At 42.8% G+C, this 13319-nt stretch overlaps 1 protein-coding gene across 1 annotated transcript in view; it reads left to right on the top strand.

Moving 5' to 3' along the window:
- Positions 1–484: 484 nt before the first annotated feature.
- The window catches only part of LOC147689078 (pre-mRNA-splicing factor SYF2-like), a 219706-nt gene continuing 206871 nt past the window's right edge, over positions 485–13319 (top strand). The window contains exons 1-2 of the mRNA XM_086941968.1: positions 485–562; positions 8232–8339. Coding sequence (XP_086798094.1) covers positions 551–562; positions 8232–8339 — 120 coding nt within the window. The 5' untranslated portion in view covers positions 485–550. The remainder of the gene's footprint in view (positions 563–8231; positions 8340–13319) is intronic.

Below are 13319 nucleotides of genomic sequence, written 5' to 3'. Positions count from 1 at the left end.
TCGATTGGTGGCCATCATAGAACAGGAGATTGGTTTAGAGGACGAACACGGTATGCAAGTTTTAAACTGCAAATAACAGAGTCTCCGAAACATAGTCGTACCAATATGAAATTGTGGCTGTCTTCCTCGTTTAAAAAAAGCAAGGGAGTTTAAAATTGTCCCATTTGAGCAGTAGGCCAGAGCCAAGCGTTAGTGCTCAAACGATTCAATTGCCTTTATATTAAATTAAAAATTCTATTATAGCTAAAAAAAACGAAAATATTACTTCTTTTAGTAGCTCATTCTCAACTATAATATATACAGGAGTTGCTGATAATTGCATACTTTTGCCTGAATCAAAAATGAACTACGTCCGATGTGCAACAGACGATCCATATGTTTTAAAATGGCCGACAGATTAGTACCATCGAGAGGCATTTTTGTCCTTTTTCTATCGCGTTGTTTCATGTCTGATTGGGTGCAAACGTTTGTTAACCGCATTGACGTAATCTTTCCGCGCCTTATGTTGTGAATCTGAGTACAAGAGCTTCCTGAAGGGAAAGAAGGAAGAATGGCCGCAGAGGTAAGGTAACAGTCGTCCTGGAGTTACCTGGACAGTCCCGGTTTTCTTTGCACTCTCCCGGTACTTTTCTTAGATATGTCGGGAATAGGTTTTGGCGAAGCGACAAGCAGTGAATCGTCTCGGTAGATATTATGTTGCTACGAGTTAATGATCCTCCTCCTTCCTTTCTCATCTCCAGAAACTTCATACCGTTTTGTATGACATATCCCTATGGGCATGTATTGTGGACCTACAAGCACCCTCAGTCAATCCTTTTATTTTTGTTATATGCTGTAGATTGGGACCAAGGTGCATGTTGAGGCTGACTGTAGTGGAAACCAAGGTTCTGTGCACCAAGTTGAACGGAACCTGGTCAAGGATTTTACCTTCAGACTTTGTCTGCAAAATAGAAGAATGTATTTTAATCTTATGTCCATGTAGTCACACAGACATCACCCTACTGAGGGTTGACGTTTACTTCTTTTTCCTGGTGCAGGAGGAAGCAGATCCAGTCTTTCAAAGCTCCTCTAAGGTTACAGCAAGCAGAGTCCAATCCTCTTCTGATCTTGGGCAGGTCCAGAAAGTGTTCCAGGAATTGTTCCTTAGGGTACCACACTGAGGTTTGGCAGTAGCTGGTTAGGGTTGGGGTGTGACTCCTTGATCCTCTCTAACCAAAGGGGTAAAATAAGTCCCAGGGGTAACCCTGCCCTATTTTTCATCAGTTCTTGTTTGCCCTACTGCTGATAGTCCCACAATACACCTTTCTCCTAAAATCCAAGATGGAGAAATCCCTTCTTCCTTGTGCAGAGCATGTGTGCCCTCTCAGAAGTGTATCCATGAGAATGAGTATCATCCTCCTTTATGGTCACTCAAAACAGGTTCTGAGGGCAGTTTCCCTAGCAACGGGTGTGGAGCCAGCCTGGCTGGGGGAACAAACGTTTGCCTTCCTCAGGTCTCACCTTTGGCAGGCACGTTTCAAGTTAATGAAGATTCTAGGTCCACACTTTCTGTCTACATTTAAGGATTAGAAAAACTCCTCCCCACTCCCACATTGTTTCTCCTCTGAGAGCAGGTTCCACACCTCATTAGGCTCCAGCACCGGCAGACCAGATGTCAGTTGACTAATTTGCCTTCTGGAGGTTCAGGCAGGTAATCGATAACCTTCTAGAAGGAATATTTTCTATAACACTTATTAAACATTTATTTTTAAAGATTTTGCCATTACATTGTATTTTTAATAAATTATTAAAAATAGCACTTCATTGATTTTTGTCAATGTTTCCTGTCGAAAGTAAAAGATTAAAGTTTGAATCTGTACTTTGACTTTTTCTAGGATTCTGCTACTGCCCTTCCTAGTGTAAATAGCTTTTGTGGCTAGTCACTGAAGGAACATGCCAACTTTAATTTAGTACGTGTTCAACGTTTAAATATCAGGTACCCTACCTACCTTGTGGGCAGAAAGGTGTACCTAGGGGTGACTTATTAATATTTAAAATCAGGGTTTCCTGAAATTGAAAAAAAGGATTATTTTGACAGTTTTGAACAGCAGTTTGTTTAGTAGCTTAGTCCAGATACACAGGGTAGACATGAGGCTATCTTGTACAGGCCAACACTGTGGATGGCACCCTATGTGATACAGTCCGCAGGTGTCAGTTTACGTCCAGGGACTGGGCACATTTTCTACACCATATATGTGGGACTGTCAAGCAAGTTAAGAGTGGTCCCAGACCAATTGGGAGTAACTTAGACTTTAAGGATAAACATTCATTGACAAGTATATTTGTGGAACACTATTGTTTATTCAAATAGTGCCGATAAGTATTTCACTGTATTTTTTAATTTTTAGGTGTATGTACATATAAATAAATAATTCACATCTTAACAGTGTCCACTGTACACGGAAGGGGGAGGATAGTGCAGTGTTGAGGAATGGTGTGGGTAGGTAAAGTGACAATTCGATCGTAAATTGCTTTCAACAATTGAAGATGGCTTCTCAGGGGAGCCTTGCTGGAATTAATCCAAAATCAAGTATAACATTAGTGTAACATCATCAATAACAGATGTACAAGGTCACACTACGATTAAGTGTTACAGTTGGTAGTCGACGTTTCGACCCTCGTTGTAGGGATATTACCCCTTACATGGCGGGTCTTCTTCAGGACAGTGAGGGGGGGTGGGCAGTTCCTATAGGGGAAAGGCATTTAAAAGAGAATACTAAATGATCACTTAATGGAGACTATTTACACAGGGGTACATTAATTGACCTCATACATGGGTATATCCTATGCTTAGGTCCAGATGGACCCTAGGGCGGGATGCCAGGCTAATTTCTGTCTGTAGGGGATCCTCGAACAGCGATTAGTAGCAGTTTAACTAAAGGTTCCCACATGTATCTGGGAAACCGTCAGCTGATCATAGGCGTTAATACATGGCTCGTACGGGTAGGTCTCGGCATCAATTATTTCGACATGTAACCGGAAGGAGTCTAAAACACTAAAAAAGGGGGGGGAATACATTGCTTGTTGTTTCAATTAAGTTGGTCTCGGCATTATTTTAAGATATGGGGTGTGGGTTGGTAGGTCACTCCATTGTGGTGACCCATAATTTCCTTGGAGATGCTGGATCTAACCAGCGCCTGTTGTTACGCGAAAACACGGCGGGTTATATGGAGTTACCTTGTATGTAAGTTCCTCAAATGCTCTGCAATTAGACGTGTTACTTTATAGGCAGTCACGTCTAATTGCAGAGCATGTGTTTTCGCGTAACAGGCGCTGGTTAGATCCAGCATCTCCAAGGCAATTATGGGTCACCACAATGGAGTGACCTACCAACCCACACCCCATATCTTAAAATAATGCTGAGACCAACTTAATTGAAACAACAAGCAATGTATTCCCCCCCCCTTTTTTTAGTGTTTTAGACTCCTTCCAGTTACATGTCGAAATAATTGATGTCGAGACCTACCCGTACGAGCCATGTATTAACGCCTATGATCAGCTGACAGTTTCCCAGATACATGTGGGAACCTTTAGTTAAACTGCTACTAATCGCTGTTTGAGGATCCCCTACAGACAGAAATTAGCCTGGCATCCCGCCCTAGGGTCCATCTGGACCTAAGCATAGGATATACCCATGTATGATGTCAATTAATGTACCCCTGTGTAAATAGTCTCCATTAAGTGATCATTTAGTAATCTCTTTTAAATGCCTTTCCCCTATAGGAACTGCCCACCCCCCTCACTGTCCTGAAGAAGACCCGCCATGTAAGGGGTAATATCCCTACAACGAGGGTCGAAACGTTGACTACCAACTGTAACACTTAATCGGAGTGTGACCTTGTACACCTGTTATTGATGATGTTACACTAATGTTATACTTGATTTTGGATTAATTCCAGCAAGGCTCCCCTGAGAAGCCATCTTCAATTGTTGAAAGCAATTTACGATTGAATTGTCACTTTACCTACCCACACCATTCCTCAACACTGCACTACCCTCCCCCTTCCCTGTACAATGGGCACTGTTAAGATGTGAATTATTTATTTATATGTACATACACCTAAAAATGAATAAATACAGTGAAATACGTATCAACACTATTTCAATAAACAATAGTGTTCCACACATATACTTGTCAATGAATGTTTATCCTTAAAGTCTAAGTTACTCCCAATTGGTCTGGGACCACTCTTTCCATACCACATAGCTACCCAGGTCCCTTTGACTACCGGGTTGACCCTCTAACTGTAATCGTTTCAAGCAAGTTAAACATGTTGTTCAGGAATGAACCCATTTAACCAAGTTTAAAGGAGGAACTAGGGAACCTTACTCCTGCTTAGCACTGGTAAAGTTCACAAAGATCTAATGCAAGCAAAAATAGGTTCTAAAGAAAGGCAAAAAAATCTCATGTGATCATGCATGTTAAATGTTAAAATGGCATCTGACTGCAGGCTTGTTAAAACTGGAATTCAATATGAAACCGGTAACATAAGTAGAGAGGCCTTGTTCCGAGCCCAGATGATGAATTGCAAGAGGAGATGGAGAGTTTGCTTAAGCTTTTATGAGATCCTGTAGTTGATTGGGTGTTCAGTCTCACTAGAGAGGTCTTCAGGCTCCTTTGAAACAAAGCAAAAACAAGAGACCGGTTCAGGGAGAGGACTGTGAATGCCATTTGCTGGAATGTGAGCTGTTAAATTTAAAGTCTTTACTGTGGAGCAGGCTGCAGTTAAGGAACATTTCGATTTTAATGCAGATGTAAAACTAACTGGTTAAAAATGTTAGGGGAACTATAGGTTTTTAGTCATTTGTAGCTTAATATATTTTTAAAGGACTACAATTAATTAATGAGCGTTATCCTTTTGATTATAACATTTAGATGTAGATTTTTTTTCTTTTTTTTTTTCTCGACATTGGAGCCTTATCCCATTGAGGGAATAGGGCACTGGCGCCTCTAAATTATTAGGTAAATGTGCCCAGTGTCTTTAAAGGTTAAGCGCCAGGGGTAAAGGGTACTTTTTTTTACTAAGCTGGATTATGCCAAAAACTTTCTCTCACGGTTCAAGGTTAGATAGTGATATAAATGAGTTATGATAGATTGTGAAGTCTGGCAGGAATGTGAAGTTCAGGAGAAATGGCATCCAGAAAAAGGCGAAAAATATGATCTGACCTTACAGAATAGATGAATTTGCTGCAAATTTTCTAATTTGCTTTATTTCTTTTATTAATGACAATCTTTGAATATAAGCCTGTTTTAAAAAAATGCTTCAATTTGCACATTTTCTTTTTGCACCTACATGAGACCAGAGAAGCAATTTTGATATATCCAACTGACACCTGAAAGCCCTTTTCCAGTAAATCAGATATTACCCATTATATTTTTTTGTCATTCTCAGAGAAAATCTGCACTAATAAAGGACTGAAAGATGGTTGTGTACTTGACACTTACTTGTTAATCTGTACATGGCAGACTTTGAAAGTATCTAGTAGGCCCAAGAATTTGCCCACCCTGCCTGATACAGAGGAAAATACAAATTGTCCTTTGCTGGCTTCTGATATGTTATTAGGCTTGTTAGTACTGCCTTATCTTAATTTGTAACCTCCCACGTGGTTTTTACACAGTACGTCGTCTTTAGTTTGTAAGCACTATTTTCTTACTGCGGAGGGTCTCTTGTGCTCATTTGTAACCACCAGCTTGTTAATTTAACTCGTAGAAGACCTGGAGCTATTTAAGGGAAATGGGAGACAGAAGGAGGCAACTCTGCGATGCCTTCAAGCATTTGGAATGCAATAGGTCTTGCATTTGCAAGAATTTCAGCTATTGGCATTGTAAATGACAATGCCTTCTTTTTATGTTTTAAAAACCAAAACACAAAAAAATGGCATTGTCATTTACAATGCCAATAGCTCACACTCGCGGTAATGCGAGACCTATTGCATTGCAGATGCTTGTTGTAATTGATGGCAAAACAACTGACATGCAGGATGGCCCAACTAAAGAGAAGCATTGCATGCCATAACAAAAATGCCCTACTAGCTGTGGTAGCAACTAAGCTGATGCCCACACTAACATATTGTGCAATGGTGTTTATGGATCACCAATATGAGTGGTAGATAAACAGCATTGTATCTGCTATCATTGCTTGTTTGCACTCCAGACTCTACTAGCAAATCACAAATAAGTTTAGAATTTAAATTATCAAAGGAGGATCTGGTTTTGCTGGCCAGATTTCTTTCTTATCCGCAAACTTTAAAAATGGCCCCAATTAGCTCAACAAAACATCTGCTCTGGGAGAAATTCTAAGCGCACAGCTCCATATGGAGCCAACTTTTGATAACTTCTATCAAGGCTTTGAGTGCGGAAGGCGTAATAAATAACACCATACCAAAAAGAATGACAGCAAAAGTGTTAATGAAGCTAGCCAAGACAATTTCTTGGGATCAGCATCTCAGGAACTTAAAAAAACAAATCCCACGGCAGCTGGCCACAAACCCTAACACCCCAGGTACCTAACCAGGTTATCTGAGTTTGCCCCTCCCAAACTGTGCCAAGTACACCCTCCTCGAGAGCGAGCATTAGTTTAATTCCCCATAGGCGTTATTGGTACGGTCGTAAGGAGGGTTAAGTTGATGCATAATGCAGATGGTATGGCACAGTAGTAGAATTCAAATACATGCGATCTGCATTTGTGATGTTCTAAAATCCTTTGAGGTGCTACTGGCTCCTGCCAGTGTTTCACGTTTTAAATGTGAGGACGTGTTGGGCAGCTGTCCTATCTTGTTGAAAAGGAGAACCATGATAGCAATCTGTGTGCTTTTTAAAGTTCTTGAAAGCAATAACTGGTAACTCAGAATGTCCATGATGGCCTTACCCTTGTAAGCAAGGAGCACCTTTGAACTCTCTTGTCTTCACCTTACTGGCACAGAGCACATTGCACCAGTGGGGGCCAATCAGAAAGCAGTAATTGTTATCTAAACTGCCTTTGATGGTCCCAAAACTGGCGGCCTGCCAAGTAGGTAGCCCTTGATCACCTGGGTCGTACTTTCCAAGTACAAAGCACTTTAGCCCAGCTCAGTAATAATAAGCTTGGAAGCACTTTTAGCCCGAAGCCTCCTATAAATGTATGCTGCCTCGAGGTCTCCATAAGTAAGGATTTGCGTAATGGGCCTTATTCTCCATACCAATTAAGTATGGATCACCTTGTGTTTCTGGGCTGCACTTTACGAGCATTGGGTCAGGAAACACTTTCTGCTATAAGCACTGTAGAACTGTATGCTGCTATGTAGTTCCATTAATAAGGGCCTTCGTGAGACGAAAACTTAGAACTTTGTGCTTCTGTTTGGTTTCCATTACTGAGGTCAGGTATGAGACAAAAGTACATGTGATGTCGGCTACCTGGGAATGGGAAGTTTGTTGCCCCACAAGGGGATCACAAACTTAATATTTTATTTTTTTATGAAATATTGTTTTTATCATGTCTTATAATAGTTTTTTTTCTATTTTTGCTAATATGTCATGATTTTAATTAATTGAACATCACTAAACGTCAAACTGAATCACATGGTCATGAATATTCTGTAAACTAAGAATTTTCCCCAGTTTCTACATTTCCGTAGTGTTCCAACATATATCCATCATCTCTGAGCCTCACTCAGAACCCTGTATCTTCTTGTTATTGATATGCAACCTAGTACGTCAGACATTTATATTACTTCTAACAATAAAATGGAACTAGGTTAAAATTAATGAGACAGTAGACAGTGCTAACGATCTTGCTAATTAATTTATTTTTTGACTTCTGTCCCCATGGTCGATCAAACAAAACTGTAATGATCCCACTCTTCTATATTTACTTGAAATTTGTGGTCAGTACTTTCAAAAATTAGAGAAAAGGCAGTCATCAGGCATCACTTACCCCTTCGTTATTGGATTGTATTTCTCTTGTGATTAGCCCACGTTTTATCCCTTAAAGTCAATGTCTCCCTGTAAACATATCTCCCTGAGGAGACAAATTCTAAGGCGATTAAATAGAATCTTGTTATCTCAACTTATTAAGTTATTTTCAAGGCACACTATTATGCATGGCAGTATGGGTAGGCCTTCTTTCTCTACTCTTGTTGAAAAAAAATGCCAGTGAGAAGTGTACCTCAAGTAAATACAGATTAACAAATGTTTTTTCCATGACACATTTTAGGCAAGTCCCTGTAGCTCAGAGGAAATATCTTCAACTTTTGCTGGTGACGAAGCTGCTCAAAAAAGGGAAGAGCGTCTCAGGAAGTTCAGAGAACTTCATTTGAAACGGGTAAGCAATCTTGATTTGATAAACTACAAGCGAGAGTGAGTATATAAAGAATACCCCCCCCCCCCCCGAGTTTTTTCATCCCCCTTAAAGCCCTGCTGTCAGGCCATTTATTCCGAGCCTTTGAGACCCGAGAGCCTTTAGGAAATTCTTGTCCCAAGTATTGCCTCTGTACCTGAAATTAAATTGTCAAGCACCCCTCTTTAGACTTTGAATTTCAGCAGATTTTGTGCTTAATCTCAGTTACAGCCAAGCACAGTGTGTGCTTGTTTTTCAATCTTGTCTACACAGTTCCATTCCTTATTCATTTTTCTTGGTTTGAATTTCACCTGGCTGTACAGGTGTTGCATGCTGGTTTCGTGCTGCCTGACCCATTCTGACTGGTTCCCGTCACTTAGTCCGGGACTACAGGCTGTGGAGAATGAAGCTACAGTCACAGTTCAAAGAAGGAAGTATGTGGCCAGCAGCAGTGAGCTAAGGCATTCTCACCATTTACTCTTCTTTTTTCTGTTTTTACTGATTTTTACAGATAAATACAGACAGAAAATATTTGTCTTTCCTGTCTGTATTTATTGGTAAAAGCGGAACAATACAGATAATTAGTCTTCTTTTGAGTGACTCGCTATGCTGAGATGAATAACTTTCAGGCCAATAGCTGTACAGATTGGCTCCATGGGGAATTGCAAAGCGCAATTGGATGTGCTTAAATTACTGCAGTATATGTGCTATTATACTATTTTTTAATGTGAGTTTATTGTTTTATTATTTTTGGCTGTGTAATGTCCTTAAACCTGAGGGGCATCAAAATATGAGTGCACGTTATTCCGCTAAATAAATACAGACATATGTGAGTAATAACCTCATCTGTTAACAAAATAAATGTGGATAAATACCAATGAGATGGCCCAGAAATAAATGTTGATAAATACAGAAGGAAATGTTAAAAAAAAAGAAATACCATATACCTTGGAGCCCTACACATGATCCATATAAGAATGATACCTGGCCTACATGACCTTCCTAAAAGAGCCTGGTCCTGGCCCCATACTTTTTACCTAAACCAGTACATTCCACTAGGAGGGCAAGTCCTGAAATATTTGTAAAAAAATATTGGGAGTTTGCACCCATCTGTTTATGTCTACGTCAATTTCCAACGTTTTAATTCTAAAATAATTCCAGGATAATTCATTTTTTTTTTGTAACTGGCATTTATAAAAAAAAAATTCAAAGAAAGATTCAGGTATTATTTATATTACCATATTAGCAAGGCCACTGCAATTATGTGGCGGGTGTAGGAGAGTAGGGTCTGCAATCCTATGATCACCCAGACTTTTTGCTTTTGTTTCACTGGTTTACGACTTTCTTGGGCTGTGGGCCTGCCAATCAGACCCACAGCCTAGCTGTTCTCTCGCTAAATTGATATGTGTACCTTAGGTGCATTACCCAATTGGACTTGGGCCACCCTGTCAGACCCTGTAACTCAGGGCATCGGTGTACCCAGGGCCTACCAGGGGCTGAAGCATGTATTATGCCACCCCTGGATGGCCATCTAAATCTGACACAACTGGCTGCACGACAGCTGGGGCCACGTGGCGTACTCGCCCGTTGCTATAGGTATAGTGTCCCTATACCTAACCTTAAAATGGACACCCGAGTTCCTATCAGTCACTCCTATTGCAGGCCTTGACAATCCTGAAGGCAGAGTGCATGGAACCGTGTGAATTGGGCTCTGGCACGAGCCGAGCCCGGTTGCAGCTTGCGGAACCAAGACCCAATGGCTGTTCCATGATAACGCATATCATATCGGTAACTTCGGTATCGCGTTATCAAGGCATGTCGAGTAAGGTGTCATACGAATCGGGATGCTGCCCCCTCACCAATTCTGGTGACGAGGTTAGCATTCCGCCCTTCTAGAGGGACACGACATGTACGTAACTGTGAACCCCGGTTAAAGTTAACTGAAGCCTCAGCTCCACAAAATGGACGCTGCCACCACAGACACGAGTCTGACCTCCTGCTGCTGGGAGTCCTTCCAGCGAGGAGAGCTTGGACAAAGAGTTTCCTGTCAAGGGCGGTGTTCGCACCGTACCAGACAGGGTTTGTGTATTCTGGGTAGGTAGGGCTTTGCGAGAAGGTGACTGCGGAGTGGCACCCCGGTGCTCACTACGCATCTGCCGGCTAGAACCAGTTCCAGGGGCGCGCAGCCCCTGACCTGGGGAAAGTCCAGCAGGGGGAGAGGGGTGTAACTACCCCCCTTCCTGGTCCCACCCTTAGGGCAGGACCTAGTCATGTACCCACCCCTTTCTTTAGGATAAAGGCCAGAGCGGGGACCCTTCCAAATTAGATCATCTTTGAATCAAGAATACTTTCTACGAAAGGACTTCGAGACTCTTCTCAAGATTTCTCCCTTGTGGCTAAGGAGTAGTCACCCTGCATCCGCAGGCACCATCTAAGAACTCTGCTGTTTGCTGCAAGTCCTTCCTCAAGGATCCGACGGCCCAGCTCGACGAGAACCGGCTTCCCTGGCACCTCTGACCTCTACCCACGTCGTCAGCTCAGCTGAGATCTGTGGGTGCGACAAGACCTCGAGGGACCGGCCATCATCAAAACCTGCACGCTTTCTTAATCAGCACGACCATCGAAGCAATTCTCCGGTGAGTGCTCTGGGGTCCGAGAAGCCCCGACCCTGAGTAGCTCCAGCACCGAAGTGAAGTCTCCCAGCATCTCCACGATCTGCGTGGGGCCCTTCTGCTCGCTGCTCAGCACGTTGTCTGGTCACTAGCCGCTGGCTTGTGCCCTTCTTTGACGACATCCGACAACCAACGCTGCTGGTCTGGTTGCTCCAGATCGGCCCTTGCTCCCTTTTTCGAGAGGAGCACCCCGGACCCTCCTGGTCCACTCAAGACGCCATCTTAGGCCCACCACGTGAGATCTGCCAAGGCTTGTTGCCCCAATCCTGGGCCCAGCAACGCCGACAGCATCAACCTTCGTGGGACAGTTCGCACCTCCATCCTGGTCGCCGACAACGCCTCCGGGTCCGTGAGACTGCAGAGCCTAGCGTCGCCCACTCACCTAGTCGAGGTGAAGGCCAACCGGTGCCTTCCTGGTACCCTCTGACTACTGGCTAGTAGTACGAACTTGGTCCCCTCTGCTTTCAGGTATCAACAATCACTGATCCAGGCTTGGATCTCTACGAACTATTCATCACTGGTCGCCGGCCAGCAACTCCTTTTCTTCCGGCTCCTGGCTCGTCAGCGAAGACCCCCGACGCCTGTAAGACTTGTGCAGCTGCAGTCCTCGTGGCTAGGTAACTTCGGCATTTCGGTGCCTGCATAGCCTCCTTACTCTAGGGTCCCGAGTCCCTCGCTTCCGACTTGCCTTATCGGGTCCGCCCGAGACCACTAAACTTTCCGTGCCCCCGGGCACTTGTTTTAAATTGTGCACTTGAAGTATTTTCTAAGAGCTTTGGTTCTGTGCTTAGTACCCTGTCCTCATAAAGAGTACAGGGCTGTTGTGATTCTAATAAATATACTGTTTATTTTCATAACACTTGTTTGGTGTCCTTTCACTTGGTGTCCAAGGGGTATGTGATGGTATTACAGCTGACTTAACACGCCCTCTAGAGTTTAGCCCGAAGACTGCTCGTATCCACGCTACTAGGATAGCTGGTCTAAGGTTGACTTACAACCAATCACCATAAGGGTCGTTTGGAACGATACATAGTGGTCGCTAGAATAGCGAACGCTGCATATCGGGCCAACTTATCACAGCGGGTAGCACAAAAGTATGCAGTAGGCTTGACTAAATTACGTGGGAAGACACACCAAATTATGCAGCATAGCGCAGCACATTTTATGATGGTAATACTTAATTAATATGTCATTTTTTTTACATGTGGTAATACTGTCTGCGCAGTTAGTTTACCTCACTGGAACCAGTTTAACAATCAAATGCTTAAATAAGCAACTGTAAGATCACCAGTAAACCCTAATGAAAGACCTTTCACTGTGCACAAACACATATTGCCTTTTTCTTAATACCTTTCGATTTGTTTGAGCTAGAAACAATTTGCAGGAAATCTATAATTATGCAGAAAATAGCTGCAGCCGCAGACCACATAAATCCAGAGGCCCGCATGTAAGTTATAGTATAGCCAGTGTCACACATAAAGTACATTGTACGTAATCTGAAAGCCTCTCCGATCAGCCATCATCCAAACATAGGCATCGTGTAATGAGATCAAGTGTGTGCTCAAACCCTGTTAGCATTCAGTTATAGTCTGCAAGGCCCCTCTTGGCACCATGTAATCCAGATTTGAGAGTATTTCATTGCACATTTTATAAATCACATGTTTTTTTCTGTGGATGATAATCTATCCATTCCCCTCTAAGTCACTGGGTGGCAAGGGGGAGTCACTGCTTCTCCATTTCCAGGCAATATCACAATTGACCACGATAAACTCAACACCACCAAGTGTGCTACCTTAAGGTCCAAGATCACCGGATGGCCTACCGCTGCCACCAGTTCCTCTGGATGTGCTGTAGGTATGTCATTATTTTGGGGCATGTGCAAATAGCGTGCAGGAAATTGCAATTTGTATTTGCTTATCTTGGACAATTTAGTGAGGGGACCTTCCCCAACTGCCACAGTCTAGCCTGGGGGTAGCACACTCCTTTGTGTAAGTGGCTGAAGCATATTCGCCTCAAGCGGTTGGCAATGACCAAGTGGCATACGGCCAGTTTACTCACCACCCATTCATTGTTCTTAAGCGGCCCCACTCTCTTCCATTTCTTTCTCGGGTACAGGAGAGGACCCATCACACTGAGAAGCTGGAATTTGTCTTTTTACCCAGCTGTTCCATCATTACTTAAGTTTCAAATAGGCTGAATTCTGGTGCTGCCTCAAGTTTGTTTTTGTAGGGCTCCAAAGCATAGCAAAGCGGTAACTTTCTAAACACATGTATGTTGTTAAGCTCAGTCTCTC

Source organism: Lissotriton vulgaris, chromosome 10 (assembly GCF_964263255.1).
Source record: "Lissotriton vulgaris chromosome 10, aLisVul1.2, whole genome shotgun sequence".
NCBI lineage: Eukaryota > Metazoa > Chordata > Amphibia > Caudata > Salamandridae > Lissotriton > Lissotriton vulgaris.
This window is presented reverse-complemented; position numbering and strand designations above follow the sequence as displayed.